General features: G+C 39.6%; 2 protein-coding genes across 2 annotated transcripts in view; one reads left to right on the top strand and one right to left on the bottom strand.

The window, feature by feature from the left end:
- Positions 1 to 11,119, bottom strand: part of LOC123321060 (cytochrome P450 4C1-like) — a 34,055-nt gene extending 22,936 nt beyond the window's left edge. The window contains exons 1-4 of the mRNA XM_044908566.1: positions 10,975 to 11,119; positions 9,165 to 9,350; positions 6,769 to 7,067; positions 2,995 to 3,059 (exon numbers count right to left, since the gene is read on the bottom strand). Of these exons, the coding sequence (XP_044764501.1) occupies positions 2,995 to 3,059; positions 6,769 to 7,067; positions 9,165 to 9,350; positions 10,975 to 11,119 (695 nt within the window). The remainder of the gene's footprint in view (positions 1 to 2,994; positions 3,060 to 6,768; positions 7,068 to 9,164; positions 9,351 to 10,974) is intronic.
- Positions 11,120 to 11,716: 597 nt separating this feature from the next.
- On the top strand, positions 11,717 to 12,415 carry LOC123321059. Its single transcript, XM_044908565.1, has one exon. It carries the CDS (start codon positions 11,717 to 11,719, stop codon positions 12,413 to 12,415), a length of 699 nt encoding a protein of 232 aa, XP_044764500.1.
- Positions 12,416 to 21,466: the final 9,051 nt, after the last annotated feature.

Genomic DNA, 21,466 nt, shown 5'->3' with positions numbered 1-21,466 from the left:
TATCACTAAATATAGATGATTTCTAAGATGATGATGAAATAGTGCTATAAATGCGGCGATATAATAAAAGATATTTTGATTTTAATCAAAACTTTCGGACCATCCGACGATAAACCATGTTATTGTCGTGATTGACAGAAGACAAAGTTTCGCTTTCTTCCGCATAACGTCAGGAGCGACTGGGTCAACAAACGCCTTACAAACCGGAGTCAGGCAACCCAATTCACGATCGAACAGGATGCTTTCTTGTCCATTTCCTGAAATATTCGTATTAACTTGGACTATCTATACTCGATCTAACAAGAAAGTGCAACAATTTAGCTCGGTGGTCACCAATAGAAACCAAGGTTCAAAAATTTCCACATCATAATCAGATTGGTTAGCATTGGTAAGAACATAGTCGACTTTGGAGATGAACGTATGACCAGTTATTTCAGTTACTACCCTTGTTGGATTATGTGAGGAAAGACTAAGATGAACACAATTCAGTGGGTGAGAATTGAATTATTTGAATTGATTGCACGGCAGCGCCTCATTTCATTATATGTGTACATATACTTCATTCAAATTTATTTTAGCAGTCGGTTGGCCATGAAATAATTTTCTCAAGTTTTTGTAACTAGAACGGAGTAAGGTTGGCACTCATGAAATGTCGTTAATGTCATAACGCCGTTGCCACAACTAATATCAACTTTTATTACGAAAATTCGAAAATGTCGAAAGTGATTGAAAAAAGAGACAGGGTTTCAGGAAGTGCTATTTAGAATTCAGGTCCGCTCATTCAAATAGTTATACCCTGATATTCTAAAATCCACAATACGTCAGACGGTAGCGAACATATTCAATGTAAGAGAATTTATATAATGTTTCATGTGAATCTAAACGACTTATATTTCAGCTGAATATTTTCACAATAAGAAAGATTGTGAATGAAGAGGATGACAAAGAATTTCCTTCTATTGGGAGACCCAAAAAAGTGGTGGCATTTGAAAATTTTATGTTTGAGTGAATTAATGCGAAAAGTTTACTATAGGATTTTCGATAAATGTCATCGGAGAATAAGTTCCCTCAAATGGATTTTTCTATTTTTCATTTGACTTGTCCTATATAATGTAAATGTCTTAAGGTACTAATAAATACCTAATTATTATTATTACATCAATGTATTAAGATGAATAGCCACAAATACGCGCAAGTTGCCCTGTTACTTGTTTATTCATGTGAAATTTTTGTTCAACGGTAAAGTTGCACCTTAACTTGAAACTTCCTTATTCTTTTACTTATATTGATGCAAGATGATTTTTGTTGAAGAATTTAACATTCTTGTAATTATCTGTTAATTCCTTCGGGAGATACCCATTCCCAACCACTGCATCATATGCATTTCATCTTCGGGTTAATATTTTTGAAATCTACAAATGATATAAGCCAAAGAAGATATCGAACATTAACTCTCCTCAAGCTAGTGCATATTATGATATTATACTGATCTCTTGTATTTTCCATGCAAATAACTGGATTTGATATGTCTTCAAACATTTTGTATAAACTTCAATTATGTTCGTCACATATTTTCCGAAGAGATTCGACATTGTGATAAAATGCGTAATAACAGAAACTTTTACGTAGAACGGGCAACATAGCGTTGATTTAAAACCCAAAAATGTTTTGACAAGCTTCATAACCGCACATTTTCGTACTATACAGAGTGAAATGTGTCAAATTTCCATGGCCAACCGACTGCTAAAATAAAATTGAATGAAGTATACCAATGCACGATTGTGTGACGTAGCAATTGTTACGATCCGGCTGATTCCGAGAACTTACTCAGGACGCTCAACATCAGGCGCCTCAAGCGCAAGACAAATTTAGGGCCCCTACTTAGTAGGATATATAGGTTTTTAATGAACAGTTTCTAAAAAATTAAAGTGGATATTCCTGGGACTTTTATATTTTTTCTTTGTGAGATTGTAGAGGATGAAAATGCATCCCAATGATTGCTCGTCAGAGTATGCAAAAATAATCGAGCAATAAAAAATTATAATAACTTATTATTTTTAAACACTTATTCTCAAGGATCAATTTTGATATTCTAATGTCGATTAATTCCCTCGCATAACGTAGTACAACTTATTTCGATCAACATGACGCCTCGTTCGCCCGAAATTATTTTATTTCGAAGTTCCTTTCCTGGTCACGCTGGTCCTGCAAGCCGCATCAGCCTAGCGAACGCTTCAAGTTATTATACTATATAGTACCTACAACGCACGCAGTTATCACCAAGTTAAACTGTACTATCGTATTACGTCGCTGCTAGATACATACACGGTCGGACAGCACGAGTTGGGCCTACCTCGCTATGGTTTGGGTGTTTAGTTTTCCCATTTCCTATTTCCTTATAGGTCAGTGTCGTAGGATGAGAGAAAGGGAGTTTTCTTCGATTCATTTCGTCAATTTTGATACTCCGAGTGAAAAAATATGTACCTTCATTATCACTCAAAATCGAAATTGAAGATGTGTTTCAGTGAACTTGGAATTTTGAATTTATATGTTTTAGATTTATGCTTTGGTGTCTGTGAGTAGCATATTGGGATATTTTACTCTAATAACTCCAAATACAGAAAAACATATTCAAAGCCTGGCATTTTCTTCGATTGTAAACCTGAAAAATATTTCATTTCGAATTTCATCAAGCGAATTTGGAATAAGGATCTGCAAAAAGATTTGATTACGTTCAAATTCTACGCCACTGCTAACGACCACAGTTCTGTCTGTGAGCTTCACATAAGCCTCCAATAACGTCATCATCTTCTCGACGAATTGGTGAATTGCGCGAATATATTCTTGATAAAAACATGAGTTTAAGAGACTCGGTGTCAAAATCGCACGATTGTTCGTTCGAAAAATGTCAAGGTTGTTGCTGAGATGAGATAGTGATATAATTCTTCAACTGTCCAACAGAATTTTTTCATTTATATCTGAAATCATATTTACCTGTCTAGCCAGTCTCCAAAAGTGTTGGAAGAAATTTGAGCATCTACACGCACTCCCATAACTGCCTCTAAAGAATTGAAAGATAAATTCACAAATTCAATTAATTACTATTAATGCATATGGCGAAATTAACCAACTTTGTACAATCTACTTTTTGAGGTAGACTTCAACTGTTTATTCAAACTATGAAATGAAATTCATATCTAATGACATACTTACGAAAGCGCTGAAGGGCCACACAAAAAAAATCCCAATTTATAATTCCGACTTGCTAAGTCAGAATTCTGAGATACAGGTGGGAATTCCTAATTGCAAGTAAGAATTCTGAGCTACAAGTCGGAATTCTGAGAAACAAGTCGGAATTCTGAGATACAAGTCGGAATTCCGACTTGCAAGTCGGAATTCTGAGTTACAAGTCGGAATTCTGAAATACAAGTAAGAATTCTGAGATGCAAGACTGTAGTGGGGCTAGAATTGGTCGAATGACATTTGCTTTGTTGCATTCGATTGTTGCCGAATCATTGTGAGCTTTGCTATGTTGCTCGGACGAGGTAAAATGAGACCGAAATCATGGTCAGCATCTGCTTTTCTTCGGTGGAGCGTACTCCATTTGGGGCCCTGACGATGGCAAATTGGCTAATTCAATTCAGATCGTAACACTTCTTGATATTCATATCAGAGTGTGGTTTGCATCTGAATTAATTTCTAATATTAAAAAATGTTAGAAACAGCTACCCACAAAAATTTCAAGGTATCAACGAAAAGACCAGTATGACAGGAAAGAGTTGATCCCAACTATGGCTCAATTCTTAGTTGATTTCATCAGAGTAACAAAACTCTTATCCTGATAGAGAAGGAAGAAATTGGCAGAGTGGTTCTTCTCAACTCCAACCAAAATTTACTGTGAACTACAAAAGACATTTTCATGAATCATTCTCAGTGTGACAGCGTGTTTACGAGAAAATCTGAAATATTTTCAAGTTTCTGTCACTAGCAGTAACGAAGGTAATTTCTTCAAATAGCAATATGAAATTTTTGAATTTCGCCTCGAATTTTGATGGGATTTCGATTATTATATCACTTAATTTCCGAAAAACTCCGGAGATATTTGTACTTTCAGACGAATGTTCTTCATCGATTTATTCTGGAGTTAATGTTATAATATGATGAAAAATCCTAGAATTTTGAAATTCGAAGTATGTACCTCTATTATATAAATCCCTCTATTTAAAGAACGGAATTCTGGTGGGTTCAGCTCTATTCAATTAATTTTAATTATTAGTAATTTGTTATTTATGAACCGTATTACTCATATTAGGTGCCATCAAGTTAATTCAAAATTATTTCAGGTTATGAAGCGTTTGTATGAAGTGGCGAAATATAGGGAACTCATTCGAAGAGACACCTGATATAATACATTAATGTAACGAATAAACATAGTCTTTTAAAATATCAATATACGGAGTGATTCATAACTATTGGGACATTGCCTAGGAAATAATGATTTGAATCAAATTATTCCTAGGAAGCATACTGAGTCACTATCGAAAAGGGTTGTTGGGCCATTATACTATTGACCCCGTTCTCACCACATCATTCGCCTATGAGATTCATACAGAATAGGCGAAGCTCACATAAAATTAGATAGTGCAGTGCAATAAATTTTATTTTTGTTCACTAACTCTTCTATCTTGTGAAAGTATCTCCAGCACTTCCAGTGATTTATTCATTCTGTGCATATCCTACACAGCAGCTGCAAACACGTGTTTGCGGTTCTATCCTATTTATGCTGAATATTTTCGGTATTAAATAAATTAATAAAATATTGCAATTTCTTCAAACGAATAACAACCACAAGTAGGACCCACTGATCAGAATTAACATCTGTAAGTACATTCGTTTATGCTCACACATTTGTCGATTTCCTATAAATGAGAATTATTTATTCGAGATTAAATAATCGAACTGAACGGTCACATCGAGCGTTCCACTGCATACGAAATATTCTTATCACGAGCAAGTGCGCTGAAAATAATTGGAAATTTATGATGAATTCTTCAAGTGACGGAGAATACACCGAAATGGAAATAAAGGACAACGGCGAGTGGAAAAACGTCCGCCATAAGAGAAAACGTAACAGAGACTCGAGCTCTCCAACAAAACAACACCACCCAAACAAAAAATTAAATCCATATGAAGAAGAAACAACAATGAGATCACCGCCTATCGTTTATCGGTCGCATCTCGACAACACAAATAATTATTGAATGGTATGTCCTCATATACACCACAAAACATAAACATTTCCACACCAAATTAACCCTACATTACTCGCGTGGTCTACGATTGTAGACCATACCTATTCGAACGAAAAAATGTTGAAATCTGAGACATTGAAGTTTTTTCGATTTCCTCTCAAAGAGAAGCATTATTTTATCACAAAGTTTCATTTATATGAATAACAAGTGGTCAAATAAACGATATCATCATAGATAATCTTTGAAATATATCAACGTAATATTTAAAGTTAAAATAAATAATATGGTCTACACTTGTAGACCACGCGAGTGAATACGATCTAAAAGAGGGCGCGACTAACGCAGGGTTAACGAACTTCATATACAGCACCATTCAAAAGAAATTATTCAGCAAAAACTAAGGAGATCACTAACAAAAAAAACAAATATCTATTTTACATCGAAGCTTCTGTGACGAGGCAGATTTTTGCCCCGCCACAAAAAGAAATTTCTTCACCGATAGTATATATAGTATATAGTGAGAAGGGGTTACAGTTCACTGCGACCTTAAGGTCTATTGTGCCCCCTAACAGAGCTGTTTTCATCGCGCCCTTTACAGCTCGCCTTCCAGATCCAGAGATCTGATGAAATCCAATATCTGGGACGGCTTCAACGAGGATAATTCCCCACTCCTACAAGTTTCTCGTCCAAAGCACTCTTTTCTTTGGCTTACAATGGCAAAGCATTCCGTAACCAGGTGAATAGGAGTTTCCTCCTCCTCCCCACAGAATCTACACTCGTCTGTGTCCGACAAACCCATTCTCAACAGATGCTTCTTTAGGCGACAATGTCCTGTGAGAAAGCCAGTGAGTAGGTGTAGTTGGTTCTTACTGAGATCCAGATATTTTTTGGATCTAGCAGTTTCAAAGTTCCGAAGGAACTTTTTGGAGTGATCCATTCCTGGGAGATTCCGCCAGAGTTTTTCCCTTTCGGCTTTCTCCTTCTCCATAAACTCCTTCTTGTAGGTGCATTTTCCTATACCACAGAAGGGTTCTGGGCCAGTGAGTGGCGTTTGTGCGCTCTCCCTGGCAAGTTTATTGGCCTTCTCGTTTCCTACGATTCCCGAGTGACCGGGAACCCAGATTAAAGAGACCTTATTCTTCTTGCCTACATCATTGAGTTTATTCCGGCACTCCCAAATCAGCTTTGAATCGATGACATAGGAGCTCAGTGCCTTTACGGCAGCTTGACTATCTGTATGAATAGCTATATCACACTTCTGATAGTTTCTTTCTAGATTTACATCTAGGCATCTTTCGATTGCCAGTATTTCCGTTTGAAGGACGCTTGTACAGGAGCCTAACGATAGTGCACACTTGGTACTTGGCCCATAAATCCCAGCGCCAGCTCCTGTAGCGGTTTTAGAACCATCTGTATACCATTTTAATGTATTTTCTTTAAGATTGTAGGCGGTGTACTCCCGTTCCCAATCTCTTCTTTTATTTAGCATTGTACTGAAATTTTTCTCAATGCTTACTTTCTTGATCATTAAGTCACTAGGAAGGTTTGCAGATGAGATGTAGTCGTTCAGGGAGGACCAAACTCTCTGACTCTTGATTCTCTCGTTACCTGTTCCTTCCTTAGATAATCTGAGGATGGCCTCATGAGCTACCCTATCAATCACTAGATGTAGAGGTGTGAGGTCTGTGATGATCTCAAGCGCCCTAGTTGGACACGTCCTCATGGCTCCTGTGATGCACACACAGGCAAGCCTTTGTACTCTGTCGAGCATTCTCCTCGTACTTACCTTCTTCACCGATACTTTCATAATAGGATCTGACAATCGAAATATTTTGGGAGAACCGTTATATTATCATAGGGGGGCTTTACCGATTGACATTATGTCATTGTTTTTCACCGACCAGTCCCATATTTGTAGCGAAAACTGTATATGTCTTCTGTTTTCAGAATTCATATATTTTTGAATTCTTTCGGTACCGTACAATTTCTGACTCGAAAAAGGTCTTTCAACTTGTTCTGTTCTTCCTTCTCTTCAGTTGTTTCCGTCTCTTTCCGAGCCAGCTGATTGAACGAACAATTTCAGTATATCCAATGGGGAAATGAGTTACCAATAGTGGGGACCGTTTTCCGCGGAGACTGCGGAGAGGGGTACTTCTTCGACGCCCGGCGCTGAAGGTCGAGAGCCTGGCTGAAAATACCTACCTACCATTTAAACTTGATCTAGTTATTGTAGGCTGTGTAGAGTGCCGGCTTCCGCGACCGTTTGACCGCCGTTGGGTCCCAGGAGGACTTGGGGTTCCTACCGTATTTTTGGTGCTTATTTTGTTAATATATTGCCGACTTCCGACAGATCAAGTTACAGGTTGACAGCTTCTTCCGACCTGCTGTCTGACTGGCAGCCATTTTGAGGGTCACAGAGAGAAGGAGAGAGAGCGAGAGAGAGAGAGAGAGAGAGAGAGAGAGAGAGGGCGAGAGATAAGGTGCACTGCAATTGGACTGAGACCAGCCACCGTACCGATTTCCGCCGGCAGAGGGATTGACTTGCCAGGATTTCAAAAGTTAACCGTATTTACCGTCTATTTCAACCGTATTTTCCTGGAGAATATAATAATTTAATCCAGTGGGAATAAAGAACTGAACGTTTATTTTGTTGCTAGTTATTTTTGCCAGTGAGAGACAGTTCCTTAAATCAGTTAGAGCTAAATTTTCGTCAGAAAACGATTAAAAACCGTCAGAAGGCAGAGACCAAGAAGACGCTACCACCCTAGTTTTCACTGCTACCCTTCTCCACTGATCATCCAAGTCTACCAGGGCTCTCTAATTCTTTGGAGATTCTGTGAGAGACGTGGGGATTCACTGGCGCCCTAGCAAAGGTAAGGAGCGTCCAGGGTGAGAAAATTGAATAAAAATTTGCTCATTGTTGGAAACTTCAATGTATATAGATGATTCTATTGATGATGATAGAAGTATGGCTTTGAGAGATTTCTCACAGGTGCTGGACCTCAAACAGATAAATACCAGGTTGAACTGCAACGGTAGGTTGCTGGATCTTATATTCTCTAACATATTGTTGAATAAGTCGTCATGTCGAGAATACGTGGTATCAGCTGCTCTCTGTGTTCAAACAAGATTGATCGTTTGCGACGATCCAATTTCTTGCAAGTTATGTAAAAATAATTTTCATATCAAGTGTCTCAATATTTCCTTAGAGGATTATATAATGCGGGAAAATATTGGCATCAACGGGTGGCTTTGTCGATCCTGTGATAAATCTTCCAACTTGATGATCCTCTCATAAACACCACATTTTTCGTCCAAAAAGTAAACAATGTTACAAAATGGCAGCATCGAAAAAGTTGAAAATTCTTCCTAAAGAACTTTTATAGCAGAAATATTAAACAAGTGGAATCTCCCGTTGATTTTTCAACTGAAATATGGCACATCTAACGATGCAGAGATATACAGGTGTGCCATTTGAAATAAGAAAGAAGTAGCCTGTTTTCGGTATAACCGGAAGATGCAGAGGCCTGAAAATATTTTGGGGAAAACGTTATCAGTCGGAAACCCCAACATACAAATTGTAAGTACAAAATTATGTTTAGTCCTCTATAACTTGCTTATAAACGTGGGACACCCTGTATACAATTCTTATTTTTGGTGTAGGTACTGCTCGTGATTCAGCGTATCATCCCTTTTATTGATCTGACACACGAGATAATCCCATCTTAAGCTTTTCAACTGTTAGTAGGAGTTAGCCTAGTACTTCTCGCCTTCATTTTTATTCCTAAGGAATAATGTATATTCTGCTTTCGATAAATATGACTCTTTTAAATTCTTCAATTTCAGGCAATCTGAAGCTTATTCGGTAATTAGTCGATAGATAAATTATGAAATGTTCGATTAAAATCTTACCACATGTTGTATCTAGAGTAGAAGCCATGAACTTCTGGTTAATATTGAAATTAGAATTCTCTTCGCCTTTTTCTAGAATATCCACTAAAATAGTAGAATATTTGCAGAACACTGGAACGAAACCATTCAAGATCTTCTGCTTGAAGGTGGGATTCAGCAGTTTTCTATTCTTCTTCCATTTTTCGGCTGAAATTGTTTTTTTTTCTTTAGAAACAAAAATTCTTGCACCATGTTAGAGGAAGAGAATCGTGATGGTTCTTGTGAATGGCGAATCTGGAAACTACCTGGATTATTGCTGACGTTGATTTAAATATTTTCTATGAGAGATCTTATTTCGAATATGTACTATTCTGCTGCAAGCATCTGAGAGATCTGTGAGACATACCGATATTTTGTATTGCAAATTCATCAAAAATTGGTGACTTTTTTGGAATTCAGCAGTATAGAATTTCCTTCCCTCAATCGACGTGAAACAATCGATGAGAAATTTGATATAGATGAAGGGTTGAACGTCTAAAGACTCCCAATGAATAGGATATACTGTTCACTCGCTCTATTGAGAACACTTACTCCCCTAAAGCCCGCCGCGCATACACACATACATGCCACTGAGAATAAACTCCTTAGAATGGCGATGGATGTACCCTGGTTTGTTAGGAATAAACAAATCTACAAGGACTTGAAATGGGAACCAGTTGCAGAATTCATGAAGAGAAAGGCGGAAAGGATATTCGACAAAGCCAAACAACATCCAAATGAGGAACTACGAAGATTAGTCGACTACGATCCAACGGAAGAATCTAGAAGGTCAAGAACCTACCACCGGAGACCGAGAGATCAGTTGAGGATTTTAAGTAACCAAAGGAGAGCTTAACCTATAAAAGCTATCGGCAGCATACAACTATCAACACGACTATGATCGTGTGAGAGTCCAGAAACCATAAGAGTCAACTGGTTAAATAGGCAAAATGCCCGGAACCTATGAAGAAGCAGTTAAGGGTTTTTAGTGGGTCTCAAGAGCTCAAGAGCGTGAGAATCCCCACACTGTTCCCCCTCAGGAGAGGGTGTGTTCGTCTGTCTTGCAGATTTTCCCCCTGTTACACCAAAAAAAAAGGCGGCAGGGGCTTATTCACGGGGTAATGACGTTACATTATCATAGCTTTCAATTTTATGCATGATTAACTAATCAGACAATTGAACTATGTTTTAGTTCTCTTATTCTTCTACATAGTAAATTGCTCAACCCTTCGTTGCAATGCCTTTATCCAATAATTTTGCGAACAGAATGGAATTCGTATAATCTCTTCAATGAAGGCTTGACTGTTGATTCTTCAAAATGAGTCCCTAGATTTGGTGTACGCTCAATCGACTTCGCGGTGGTTGGTGTGATAGCTTGCTATTTAAAGGAAATGCTGTTGATAGTCCGAGATGTGAGTGTGGCACAGAAGAGACTATAGACCAATTAGTAAAGAGTTGCCGAAAATATAAATTTCAGGGTGGGTTTCGAAAGAATTTATTTGGTGACCGTTCCTTTTTTGAGATGGGTTACAAATTTCAAATTATTAAATGAGAAATATGAAATTCAATATTCCTTTATATGACTTATTTTTGGAATTTTTTGTTCCGAAATATCGGTGAAGATTTTTACGTAGAAGAATATTCAAGTGAACTTTACATGATGGGTAAAGTTAACGAAGTTAAGTGTTCCATAAAAATTGTCTTTATTGAACATTTTTCTGATTTGGCATAGTTAGTTCACCCACACACGTCTCTTGACATTTTGTTTTTAGAATTTATTTTAAAAACTCACCTGAAGCAGTGATCAGACCCTCACCGACGTACGGTTTGAGTACGTCATATATGGTATCCTTTTCCCAACAATCTTTGTTCGAAATAAGTTTTTCCAAATAATCGGGTTCACTTATTATTACGATGAACTTGTTTCCTAACCACATCTTGCATAAACCAAAACTTTTTCCAAAGCACGTGTAGAGTTTGGTGAAGGTGTCTGAAAAAAGTAGAAACTTGTATCATGGATGAGGAATGTCGTATTCTTATTGTTCGGCTACACAGTTGGTCATGTGCCAGAGGCTATTACAGTCAGCAATTACTCAACATATAATAGAATGGAATAGAAATGAGTTTACTCAACTAATACAAATTTATGTGAGTTCGAGAAAACAAAATACATACCTACGTTAATTGTATGTGGTAGAAAATACCGGTGTTGGCCGAGACCTCGTCGAATTTTCCGAGTTTATACGGTATAAAGTGGATGGAAAATTTTGATTTTCATACCCGCGAATAGTGAGAAAAATACTTCACTAAAGTTCCTAACTTGACAAATTTTCGGGGTGTCCTATCAGTTACTAATAATGAGTAAAAGTTGTGCGATTTGTGTCGATATTGTTAACAGAAGAAAGCCGGTATAAAATGTGCCGCCTCATGTGATCGTTTTTCCACTGTCTGTGCGTTGGCATCGCTAATAAACTAATAAACCGACTACGCGATCTTTTGCGGCTGCAAGAGAGAACTCTGGCTGTGGCGATTTGATGACGGCATTGGACGGTATCCATACTGAACTCAAAGCAATTAAGGAGCAGCAATTGCTTTTTTCGAACTCTGTCACGTTTTGCTCTGACAAGGTATCTGATTTTGAAGTTAAACTGAATCGGATTGACGAATGGATGCGAGCAACAGGTAAAGTTCTCGGACAAAATGCAGATCTTAAGGCTAATGTCACTTCCCTTGAATCTAGAATAAATGATGTTGAACAATCTGCACGTTCAAAGAATATAGAAATTCAGGGAATACCAGAAAAGTCCAATGAGAATTTAATAGAAGTTGTAAAGAAAATTGGCGATTACATTAGCATCGATTTAAAGTCTGATAAAATTGAACATGTACATCGTATCAAACCCAAACATTCCGACCCAACCAAAACTAAGAGTATTATAGTGGAGTTCCGTAGGAGAAAAGTAAAGGAGGATTTTCTGGCACTATCGAAACACAGACGAATGAGCAGGGATAATGGTTCTTCAAAAATGAGTATACCTGGTCTGTCTGATTGTTTCTTCGTCAATGAGCATCTAACCTTAGCGAATAAAATTCTGTATAAAGAAGCAAGATCTGCAGCTAAGTCCAAAATCTTTAAATATGTTTGGACCAAGAATGGAATGATCTTCATGCTTAAGGATGACTCATCCCCTATTGTTCATGTAAAATCCTTTGATTTCCTTAGTAAGCTTTAAGCTTCTGATTCTCTTCAAAGTCTTAGAAGAGAAGAAGAAAGAGAATGAAGAAATTAACGAAGAAGAAACCAAGGTTCACCATGGCTCAAGCTTTGCATATCTACTATCAGAATACACAAGGCCTTCGAACTAAAACTCAAACCTTCTATGAGAATCAAAAATCCTGCTTAAGAGGCAAGCACGCCACTGGATTCTACTTAAAAAGTGCCTGTATAATGTTTCAATTTCAGAGCTCCATCATCAGTATTAGCGGAGATATAAATTTATTTCGATATCGCCATTTTTCCAATTTTTTCTTATAACTCGAAAACAAAAGAAAGTGACCAAAAATCACTACTACTATGGTAAGTTTCTCGGAAAAAGAGAACGAGAATGGGGTATCAGATTTTGTCTATCTCCTCTGGTTTAAAAGCTGTAGTGCTAAAACATCGAAATTTGCCCACCCTGTACATTATATACACTAACGATCTGGTACGGGAAACAGATGTTGACACTGTGATGTATGCTGATGACGTTTCTAAAATTTGTAGTGGTGTCACTGCGGATGAGTGCCAGAATGATGTAATGAGGAGTCTTGTAAACATGGATAAATGGTTCCAATCTAATGAACTGGAAGTGAACATCAATAAAACAAAACTATTAATTTTCAGAGAGAAAAATTAGCACTGCAGGTGACTTTCCAGGATAGGGACGTAACAGCTGAGAGCTCTATACCTTTCCTTGGTGTTCATATTGACTGCAACCTTGATTGGAGACCGCAAGGCGATAATATAGCAATAAGTCTAGCAAAATATTGCTATGCTCTTAGAGTCATCACTGACAGAGTTGGGATTGATGCTGCCCTGTCTGCATAACATGCCTATGTGCATTCCAGACTTCGGTATGGCGTTATTTTTTAGGCGGTTTCCGTTGAGGCTGATAGAAGATGCCTAACAACAATCTTCAAGAAGATCCAACGAGAAAGCTGTAAGAATGTTTTTATTCAGCATAATATCTTAACACTCACCAGCTTATAAATATATGAATGTATAATGTATGTGATAAAAAACGATGAGGATTTCAAAACCTTGCTCTTGAAGCATGAGTATGACACTAGAGGTAAAACTCACCTCTGTGTGGAAAGAACCAACTTTACCTACATACAAAAAAACGTAACTCATGATCAAGATCTGGAATATCTTGCCCCCAAGCTTTAAGCATGGCAGTGCAGTGTTGCAGAAGAAAAGCTTGAAAAATTTTTTAATGAGAAAGGCCTACTACAATCTCAACGAGTTTCTTAGTGAAAAATCCTTTGAAGGACTTTAATTTTTTTCTGGTGCTATTGAATTTTTCTATTAATCATTGTGTTTTTTTTTCTTCTTTTTTTCTTCTCTTTTGTGACGTGATCAACAATCTGTGATTCTTAGATCAAATAAAGGTTATCTATCTATCTATCTATACAATCCACGTACCTCTCAAATTAAACGTGAATAACATCGATTTTCCACCGATTCGATCTTTTTTTTAACGCCTGCATTGTTGTTGTTCACGACTTCTTTCTCCGTTTTTTACATCTTTCATGAAAACAAAATTAGAAATTCTATATAAACGTCGTAAAACGTAGATTTCTAAGGGTATTTGAGGCCCCCTGAACGAACGCCCACCATCTTTTGGCATCATAATTCAGGTCGCTTCACAATACATGTTAGTTGGAAAACAGGAGTTACGAGAGGTATACCCGATTTCTCTGTCCGCGTGTGGGGACCCTTAGGCTGAATAACATAGCCAAATACAACTACCGAGCAAAATTCACGAAAACTACGAATTATAAACACCGCCGAACAGCCAAGAATTCGACAAAGTCGGATCACAAGACCTTCCTTGTAGGACTTAGTATTTGAAGGAAAATCCCATCACATCGGACCAGGTACGAGGAATCATACGAACTCTGAGACAAGAACTAAGTGGTGGAACTACACTCGAAGGCCGCGTGCGTGCCTTTCAAGCTCCTTACCGCCTCCAAAGGACTGGAACAGCGCGAAGGAGACAAGCCTTCATAACGAAGAGCAGGGAAGAGGACGGGAATACCCTCTAAAGAAGAACATCTGAGTTTTCATTTATATACCAGATGCCAGATGTTACCGTCTCCCCAACCCTCTGCGGGGTTTAGCTGCGTATGCCAAAACGGCAAAACCTGCGCAACCGAACAAGCCCTCGCAAAACATCAGAGGCTGTACTGCAGAGTTGCACCAGTAGAAGACCCGAATGGATGCTCGACATGCGAAAGATCTTTCGCCACCTACGCCAGGAAGAGACAACACATTAGGCAGGCCCATCCTCAGGACTATAATCAGGAACTGGAGGAAGCAGCCAGCAATGCCAGAAGACCTTGGACCAGCGACGAAGTAATAAATCTGGCAGCTGAGGAAGCTGACTACACCGGCAGCAACCTACTTGCGTTCTTGAGTGGCCTATATGGACGTTCAGAAGAGGCAATCAAGAAAAAACGCAGAACCGCTGAATGGCTAAACGCCATTATCAGACATCGTGAATGCCAGGAGATAGAGATTAGGGAGCAGCGGGAGGAAGACGACAGGAACCTCAGAGCCGAAATGGAGGCATTAGTTGAGAAGGCGCAGGCGGGGCCCGAACTGGTGGAGAAAACCCTCTTAGGCCCGGACCCAGTGCCGGAAAATTTCAGACCGGTAATTGACGATCCAATCATGCAATACATACTGAATATTGCCCCTCGCCTAGAAAACGAGGAGGATATACGCTTCGCTGCCGAAATTTGTACCGGCAGCGACAGAATAAGATCTCTCAACGATTTTGACGAAAACATTACCAAAAAGTACGGCAAAGTCAGGAAAAATAATACCCGGAATGAAACAAGAGTACCGCTACTAGCTTCGAGGAGAAAAAGAAGAGCCGCAGCCTTCAGAGACGTGCAAAGGAGATGGGTGTTGAACAGAAAAAACTGGCAGAGGAAATTCTTGAAGGCATTGACCCCATCCACCAGTCGGAAAAACCACCAAACGAGGAAATGTAGAGCGAGTATAGAAACATCCTCTCAGAAGAATCCCCACCTGATCCAGCTCCAATAATGAAGAGAGCTGAACCAGTACCGACCCATAACCGAAGAACATCTGGTAGAAGCCCTCAAAACTACCAAGCAGGGCGCAGCTGGTTCTGATGGCATAACCCTGCGGCAGATCACAAGAATTCCCAAATTGAAGCTCCTCTTATTGTATAAAGTCATGCTGCTGACCAAGGCAGTACCGAGATGTTTAAATAACAGCAGAACAACTCTAATTCCAAAGAAGAAAGACCACCTGTCGAACTTAAAAAACTGCAGGCCAATCACTATATCCAGCCTCATACTAAGGCCCGTATTAATAGTCAAATCTTAAAACGGGTCTCAAGACCTATCTCAGTTGATACTTTCTCAAGATAGTGACAGCATCTCAAGATGACGGCTTATTAATAAACTCATATCAAGTCATTATCAGTTCGATACTATCTCAAGAAACGAGACTTGAAACTCAACTTATGAATATCTTGAGTAATGGTCTTGAGATATTCTTGAGACTGCAAAACGAAAAGAGAAATTAGTATTTTTATTTCTGCTTGATATTTTTCAATACTGTGGCTCACAATAAATTGTAACGGAGCAGGTTTTTTGATCTCGAACGAACGAATATGCCACATATTTAATCAGCCGCCGATGCATGTGGTCTAGATGGGATCTCGGGGTACAAATTCACACGCGAAAATAGGTAAAAGGGATGTTGATGAAGAGATTGTTTTTCGACCAGACCGCGGAAGTAGCACAGATTACAGAAACAACTTTCTGTAATCTGTGGGAAGTAGTGCCATCGAAGTAGGACACTCTAGCTTTACAAACAGCAGAACTCTGGACGTAACATCTGACTGCAGCTTCCGTCCTAAAGCATGAGGCCTACAGAAGACCTTGTGAGATATCACCAGCAGGACTAGAGTATCCTCAATACTTCAAACTTGAGGGGGAGGCGGAGTTTCTATCTTTGGAGTTAGATGAGTCAACGATATGGGGTAAAACCGCGTTGAGGACGCTATAGGAGAAATTGTAACAGTCAATTAATGCAAAAAATCGCAATAAATCTTAAGTTGTCTATCTCTGTTGTACCTTATTGATGGAGCGTCTTATGGTGGAGGTGTTAAAGGTGTTAGTGAAAATGGTAATGATGGGTAACCATTATCCCTAACAAGACGCCCATCCAGTACACGTTGTGTGTACCTCATGTGAACTCTGGACATTTGAAAGATCCTGGAGTCGTGCATGCTTCCTGCCCATCTTGTTACAATATCCAAAAATTCTGTATTAGGCCCAACAATGGCTTGGACATTAATTGAAAAGTCTGATTTTCTGTTGCGATAAACTTCATGAAATCGATTTCGTCGTAGTAGTTGACCACATCTTCCATGGATTCCATATTGACTTTAATAATGCCGATTTTTGGAAGCACAAAAGACAATTAAATTACTGTCAGTTCACAAAGCAAACCAACCCAACTTTCATTTCGAGATCATCTTGAGTCAGGGTTCCACCATACTCAAAATTTGACGTTCCCAAAACCTATCTTGAGATCATTCGAGTACTTGAGTCACACTTATTAATAAGCGCCTACTCAAGTGAGATCGCCGATTGAGACGTCATCTTGACAGAGTCTCAAGTCAAATTTATTTTAGACTGATGTCTCAAGACGCTACTTGAGACATTCTCAATACTTGAGATCTGACTATTAATACGGGCCTAAGAGTCTGCAACAAGATTGTCAACCGAAGATGAGGTGGAGGTTCCGATTAACACTAATCAAAGAGGGATCATCAACATCGACGACGTCTTTGCAAACAACATCTCCCTTCATACTCTCATTAAATCCAGATGAAGATCCAGAAGAGGCTATTCAATCATCTCAATTGATATCAAAAAGGCGTTCGACACCTTATCTCAAGCCACAATTGAAAGAGCACTCACGAGAAAGGGAGTTGATGAAAATACAAGACAATATGTCATGGCAAATTGCAGGGACGCCTCTACAACGATATCCTGTGCCGGAGAAGAAAATGTTCCCTCCTCATAAACAGAGGCACTAGGCAAGGCGACCCAATGTCGGCGACCGTCTTCAATTATGTCATGGATGAGGCAATCGAAGATCTGGATGGTAGGACTGGAATAACCTTGGGCGACATCAACGTCAGTTGCATGGCGTATGCCGATGACTTAATCATCTTGGCGGAAGATGTTAAGACGGCGAGGAAGCTTCTCAACTCCTGCCAAGAATTCTTTCGCACCCACCACCTGGACCTGAGTGTCGAAAAGTGCATCGCCATATCCGTGGGTAGAGCGCAGGGCAGAAGACACTTATACAACTAGCCAATTCCACATCTATGGTCAACCTGTCCGGCAAGTGGGTGTAAGACAGATGATGGAGTACCTGGGGAGAAAATTTTCTCCTACAGGGTTTTCAAAGTGCTCCATCCCAACCTTGAGAACCCAGGTTGGAAGAATCTGCAAAGCCCCCCTCAAGCCGTATCAAAAACTACAATTGATCAAATTTCATCTCACACCAAGATACATCCACTCACTACAGACCCCACAGGTCCATCTACAAACCCTTAAAGCAGCAGATAGGGCTATCAAATGGGGCGTCAAAAATCGTTACATCTGCCAAATCATGTGAGCGAAGCCTTTATACACGCTCCACTTAAGGAGGGAGGGCTGGGAATCTTCTGCTTCCGTGACAATATTCCAATTATCATCACCAACAGTTCTCGCAAATTCGCAGGTGCGAGCCAGCTGCTAGATGTAGTAATCGAACATGCTGCCCCCTGGTTAAGACGAGTTGAGAAAATGATCCGACCATCCAATGCGACCAGCAGCATGAAAGACAATGGCAGGGCCGAGGAGCTACACCGCTCCTTCCATGGTGGTGGACTGGGGGAGCTCCATCAGGCATGTAGCTCCTATATTGATAACCCCCACGATACTGGTCTGGGGAAGATTACGTCCGAGCTATTCAACTACGATCGAATTGCCTACCAACAGCCGGACTCCCGAGGGCTCGGGGTCCTGCAGCGATGTGCCGGGCAGGGTGTAATACCAGAGAATCTCTCGCCCATGTCTTACAAAAGTGCAGTGTCATGCACTGGGAGAGGATGACCCATCATAATAACGTCGCACTGCGTCTTGAAAAAAGAGCAATCAAGAACGGATGGCAAGTTGCAGGAGAGCCGCGAGAGAGGCTAGGAATGCTGGAGCAGCCTTCAGGCTATGCTTTCAATCTGTTGTCTCTGGCCGCCGCTGTATTCTTCTCATGTCTCCGTTATAACTGTACACCATAGACCTCCACTGTGACCTGTCTAACGCTGGTTGTTCCCAGTTTTGATTGGCATTAACTGATTTTAGGGATTGATGTAGTGTATCCTTAAACCGCTTATACTGGCCTCCTGGTTTCCGGGCTCCCTCTGTCAATTCGCTATACAGAGCTATTTTGGAAAGGCTTGTGTCTTACATCCTCAGAATATGGCCGCTCCATCTGAGTCGGGCCCTCGTTACTTGAGTCCCAATTATTATACAACTCGCGCGTTGCAAGACTTCTGCATTCGATACTTTATGCAAACATCTGATGTACATTATCTATCTTAGATGACGTTGTTGCGTTTGTTCAAGCTGTTTAATATGGCGCCTGTATGGAGTCCAGTTTTCGTTTCCGTAAAGAAGCGTTGGGAGGACGACTGCCTTGTAAACAGCTGATCGTCAGATTGATTTTGAAACACTCTTACCTTTAGCTTCCAGAATGCCTGCGATGCCGAACTGATACGGATGTGTATTTCCGTGTCTAGGTTAGCCCTAGTATTTATGAAGCTTCCCAAGTATTTGACCTGCTCGACCTGTTCCAGAGTTTCATTCTCCAGGCTGATATGTGTTTGAAGGCTTTCTGGCGGACTTACTAGGATTTTGGTTTTGTCGATATTGAGTCTAAGGCCTAAAGCTTCGTATATGTGTTTATAGGTGTCCAGCATTATATGTAGATCCTCTGGGCTGCTAGCGAGAAGTGCGCAATAGTCTGCATATTGAAGTTCCGTGATGAACTTTGAACGGATTTTTGCTCTGAGGCGCTTCAGGTTAAATAGGCCTCCATCAAATCTGAATCTTATTCCAACACCTCTTACAGGCATACTCATGTCAGCAATTATCGAGACAGCTATGGCGAAAATATTGAACAGTAAAGGCGCTAACACGCAGCCTTGTTTAATTCCAGAGTTGGTTAAGAAATGGTCGGTTGTAGAGCCATTATGCTGTATTCTAGCGGTGTTATTGGTATGAAGGCTTTTACACACTGCTAAGAATTTATCGGTTGTGTTGTCCAGCGGTCTGATTCCCAAGGCAGTAGTAGTCTAGACCCAGAGCAATCAGCCCATAGTATAATTTATCTGTGTAATAAGCATTGGAGTCTCCCACACCGATTCTTGATAATTGAGCCGGAGTCAAAAAGTGCCCCGACCTGATTCTAATTTTTGCGGTGAAAATAGCTCAGATCATTGTACGAGCTAGTAGTGGACTATATTCACCTTGTTTGAGTTATTGAAGCCGACAAGAGGAAAATGAACACCGCACGAAAAGCACTCACACGGTACTTCCAGAAGCTGGTCCTTGAGGGTGTCATCTTTCTTCATGAATAGGCTTTTCTTTGGTGTTCCTTTTGGGAAAACTTCACCGAATCGCACATTCACTCACCGACCGGACTTTCTGTAACATTAACTGATAGGCCCTGTCAAAACCAAAACAAATCGACAGCTTTGCGGACTAATTATTCAACTCTAAAGGGTTTTCATTTAGAGAAACTTGATTTATTGCAGCGAAGCGGTTTGTCACCAAACACTTTTTCCAACATACAAAATTGAACTATTAAGTTTTGATGTCAATTTTTCGTCACATATTTCGCACTTGTATCCAAATGACGAACGTCGAAATATGAGCTATCTTACTCCAACACTATTTATGGTGGTAAGATTTTGTCTAGGGACACCGAGATCTCTAAAACATGTTTCACTACGAAATTTCTATGGGTTTCATTGACGAATATATTTTGCCGCATCCCTCTAAACTATAGGAAGGCCACAGTTCTCGAGGTCTCCCTTCAGATGCGATCTACCAGGTAAAGTTCGACCCCTATTTGCCAACATGTCAATCGTGTCATTTTAAGCTATACAGGCGGTTTCAAGAGTCGTTGACAATAGCCTTATGGTAAATGCAGGTGATCCAGGTCTTTCAGAGAATTTGCTTGTTTTGTATCCTAAGGCTATTAGTCTCGGAGAAACGGGTTGATTTATTAACATTGGTCTAAATTTGCGATAGCCATAACTATCAACTGTAAGAATCGATTTCTATCAAATTTTATGGGCTTGTTCACTTCAGAATGCTCTTTCATACGGTTCATGAAATATCAATGTTTTCAGAACAGTACTCAGAATATCATGATTTTTCTTTCGAGCCTTCTTCTATCTATAATAACGTTCACAAGTCTAAATAATATACTAGATGAATACAACGACAGTGATAATTTGGTAGGGATAGATAATTTGATGACTGTGATGATTTGAATAATATAGGTACCTGTAAATATTCGTAGCATTTATAAAAAATATGATAGTTTCCTGATATTGTTGGAAAGTTTGGGTTAAATGCGTATAATACCAAGACTTGAGTAATTTCTTTATGAGGAAATATTATTATTATTAATAATAAGGATAAATTCAGATGCATACTACCCGACGATATGAATATCAACAAGTGTTACGATCTGAATTGAACTAGCCAATTTGCCATCGTCAAGGCCCCAAATGGAGTACGCTCCACCGAAGAAAAGCAGATGCTGACCAGGGTTTCAGCCTCATTTGGCCTCATCAGAGCAACATAGCATTTTTCTACGGTGGAGAACGTTTGGAATAGATGGAACTTTATTCAATATTGGCATATTCTACTGGGTTCTATACATTTACCCAGAGCGCCACCCAATATGAAACGGT

The sequence above is a fragment of the Coccinella septempunctata genome, chromosome 9, assembly GCF_907165205.1.
Source record: "Coccinella septempunctata chromosome 9, icCocSept1.1, whole genome shotgun sequence".
NCBI classification, from domain to species: domain Eukaryota; kingdom Metazoa; phylum Arthropoda; class Insecta; order Coleoptera; family Coccinellidae; genus Coccinella; species Coccinella septempunctata.
Note: the sequence above shows the minus strand (reverse complement) of the source record. Positions and strands in the feature narration are given on the sequence as shown.

What these genes read in the sequence shown, in the direction of transcription:
- LOC123321059 (XM_044908565.1), top strand. Translation starts at nt 11,717, where the DNA reads ATGACGGCATTGGACGGTATCCATACTGAACTCAAAGCAATTAAGGAG.